This window comes from Phascolarctos cinereus, unplaced genomic scaffold (assembly GCF_003287225.1).
Source record: "Phascolarctos cinereus isolate Bilbo 61053 unplaced genomic scaffold, phaCin_HiC Scaffold_726;HRSCAF=1367, whole genome shotgun sequence".
Classification (NCBI taxonomy): Eukaryota; Metazoa; Chordata; class Mammalia; order Diprotodontia; family Phascolarctidae; genus Phascolarctos; species Phascolarctos cinereus.
Genome location: NW_027556098.1, coordinates 350,952,032 through 350,954,133, shown reverse-complemented (window position 1 = coordinate 350,954,133; position 2,102 = coordinate 350,952,032). Strand labels below are relative to the sequence as shown.

The following is a 2,102-nucleotide window of genomic DNA, read 5'->3' as shown; positions in this document are numbered from 1 at the left end:
CACTGTCTAGAGTCATGGGGTTTCTGATTCCTTTGGTCTTGCGAGGTGTTCATAAATTGCATGTTTAAAATGAATTAATGAATGGTATGAGTACTGAAAGTGAGGAGGCTCCAGATAACTGAAGAATTAAAGAGAGGGAGAAAGAGAGAGAGAGACAGAGAGAGAGAGACAGAGAGAGAGAAACATAGGTGTCATACAGTTGTTGCAAACTGTATTGCATTCACCCTAGCTCCCTATGACACATAAAATATAGCAGCATTCCAAGCGCATGTAGGCAATGTATCAATATATTTAACAATGAATTAATTAATTTTAAAATGCTATTGGTTCTAGGGACAGCTAGGTGGCTCAATGAAGACAGTGCAGGCCCTGAAGTCAGGAGGACCTGAGTTCAAATCTAGGATCAGATACTCACTAGTTGTGTGACTCTGGGTAAGTTGCTTAACCTCATTGCCTCCACAAAACAACAACAACAACAACTGAAAATATTATAGGTTCTAGTTGGTCATGCCCTAGAAAGCTTTAAAATACGAATCTGGTAATTCTTAGTGGACTATAATGTCAAAATACATCAAGAATGGGACATAGAAATTATAAAAATAGAAAAAAGACACATATTCATGGAACAACTTCTACTATTTTCCCAAGAATGATTTCCATATGACTTAAATTATATCCACCAGCCTTTCTTACAAACCTTCCAAATCTATAAATATTTCTTAAAAATATAATCACTACTGTCTCCTAACTTATTTTGGGTGGCAATATAGGACTTGGAGGATATGTTCCCTAATCTGCTTGGTTCTGGCCCCATAGACCAAGGGATTAATCATGGGAGGAACAAGGAAGTAGAGATTGTCTACAATAATCTGGAAGTGGGGAGGCATTTGGTATCCAAATGTTTGAGCCAAAACGGAGAACACAACAGGTGAATAAAAAATGGCAATGACGCAGAGATGGGAGCCACATGTACTCAGGGCCTTGTGCCGAGCTTCCCAGGAAGGGATCCGGAAGACAGCTCGAAGAATCATTCCATAAGAGAGGCTGATAAAGAGTAAGTCAGTACCAATAGAAGTCAGAATTACCATGAGGCCATAGACAATATAATTAAATATGTCACCACAAGCAATCTGTACCATAGCCATGTAGGCACAATAAGAGTAGGGAATAATGTTAGTTCGGAACCTGGTCAATGTTTTGGCTAAGATAGGGGCTGGAGTAAGCACGACCATAGTCCTTGCTATGACTGCCAGCCCCATTTTCACTAGTGAATTATTGGCTAGGATAGTGGTGTATCTCAATGGATTGCAGATGGCTACAAAACGATCAAAAGCCATGGCCAGAAGAATGCCAGACTCCATGACATAGAAAGATGGGATAAAAAACATCTGGGTAAGGCACCCATTAATGTTGATCTCTTTAGCATCCAGCCAGAAGATGCCTAACACGCGGGGCACGGTTGCACTGACTAAGGACAGGTCAACAACAGACAGCATAGCCAGCAGGAGGAACATGGGCTCATGGAGACTCTTCTCTGCATGGATGATGAACACGATGGTAACGTTGCCAATAAGAGCAATGATGAAGACTAAGAAGAAGGGCAGGGAAAACCAGCCGTGATAAGACTCCAGTCCTGGAATCCCAGCCAATATAAATACCTCTGGCTGGGAAATGGAGTTGTTACAAGAGGTCATCCCTTTTGGCTTCTGACTAGGGACACCGAGGATCTATTCCCTGGAAAAGAAGGAAGAGAGAAACTTGGAATAAATAGATCATAAAATAGGAAGCACTTAGGTTAAATGCCATTAGTGTTTTCTTCTTGTGGTTCATCTGGTTAGAATCTGCCAGAAAAAAAGTAAAGAAAAGAAAACATGATCAAAGAAAGAAGTGTTAATGGTGAGTCATTTCCAGTATGTATATAAGTAAATTATTGTATATGTTGATTTCTTACTTGGATACTTGTTAATTGTATCCAGATTTGAGTTTATTGTGCATGTTTCCTTTGAGAAATCATTAGCCATCCAGGGCTCAATTTACATATTCTCTCTTGGCATAGTGAATAGTGAAGTGACCTCAGAGTTTGGAAGACCTGGGTTCAACTT

General features: G+C 40.1%; 1 protein-coding gene across 1 annotated transcript; it reads right to left on the bottom strand.

The window, feature by feature from the left end:
* Nucleotides 1-749: 749 nt before the first annotated feature.
* On the bottom strand, nucleotides 750-1,694 carry LOC110195021 (olfactory receptor 52B2-like). Its single transcript, XM_020967670.1, has one exon. The coding sequence runs from the start codon at nucleotides 1,692-1,694 to the stop codon at nucleotides 750-752; it is 945 nt and encodes a 314-aa protein (XP_020823329.1).
* Nucleotides 1,695-2,102: the final 408 nt, after the last annotated feature.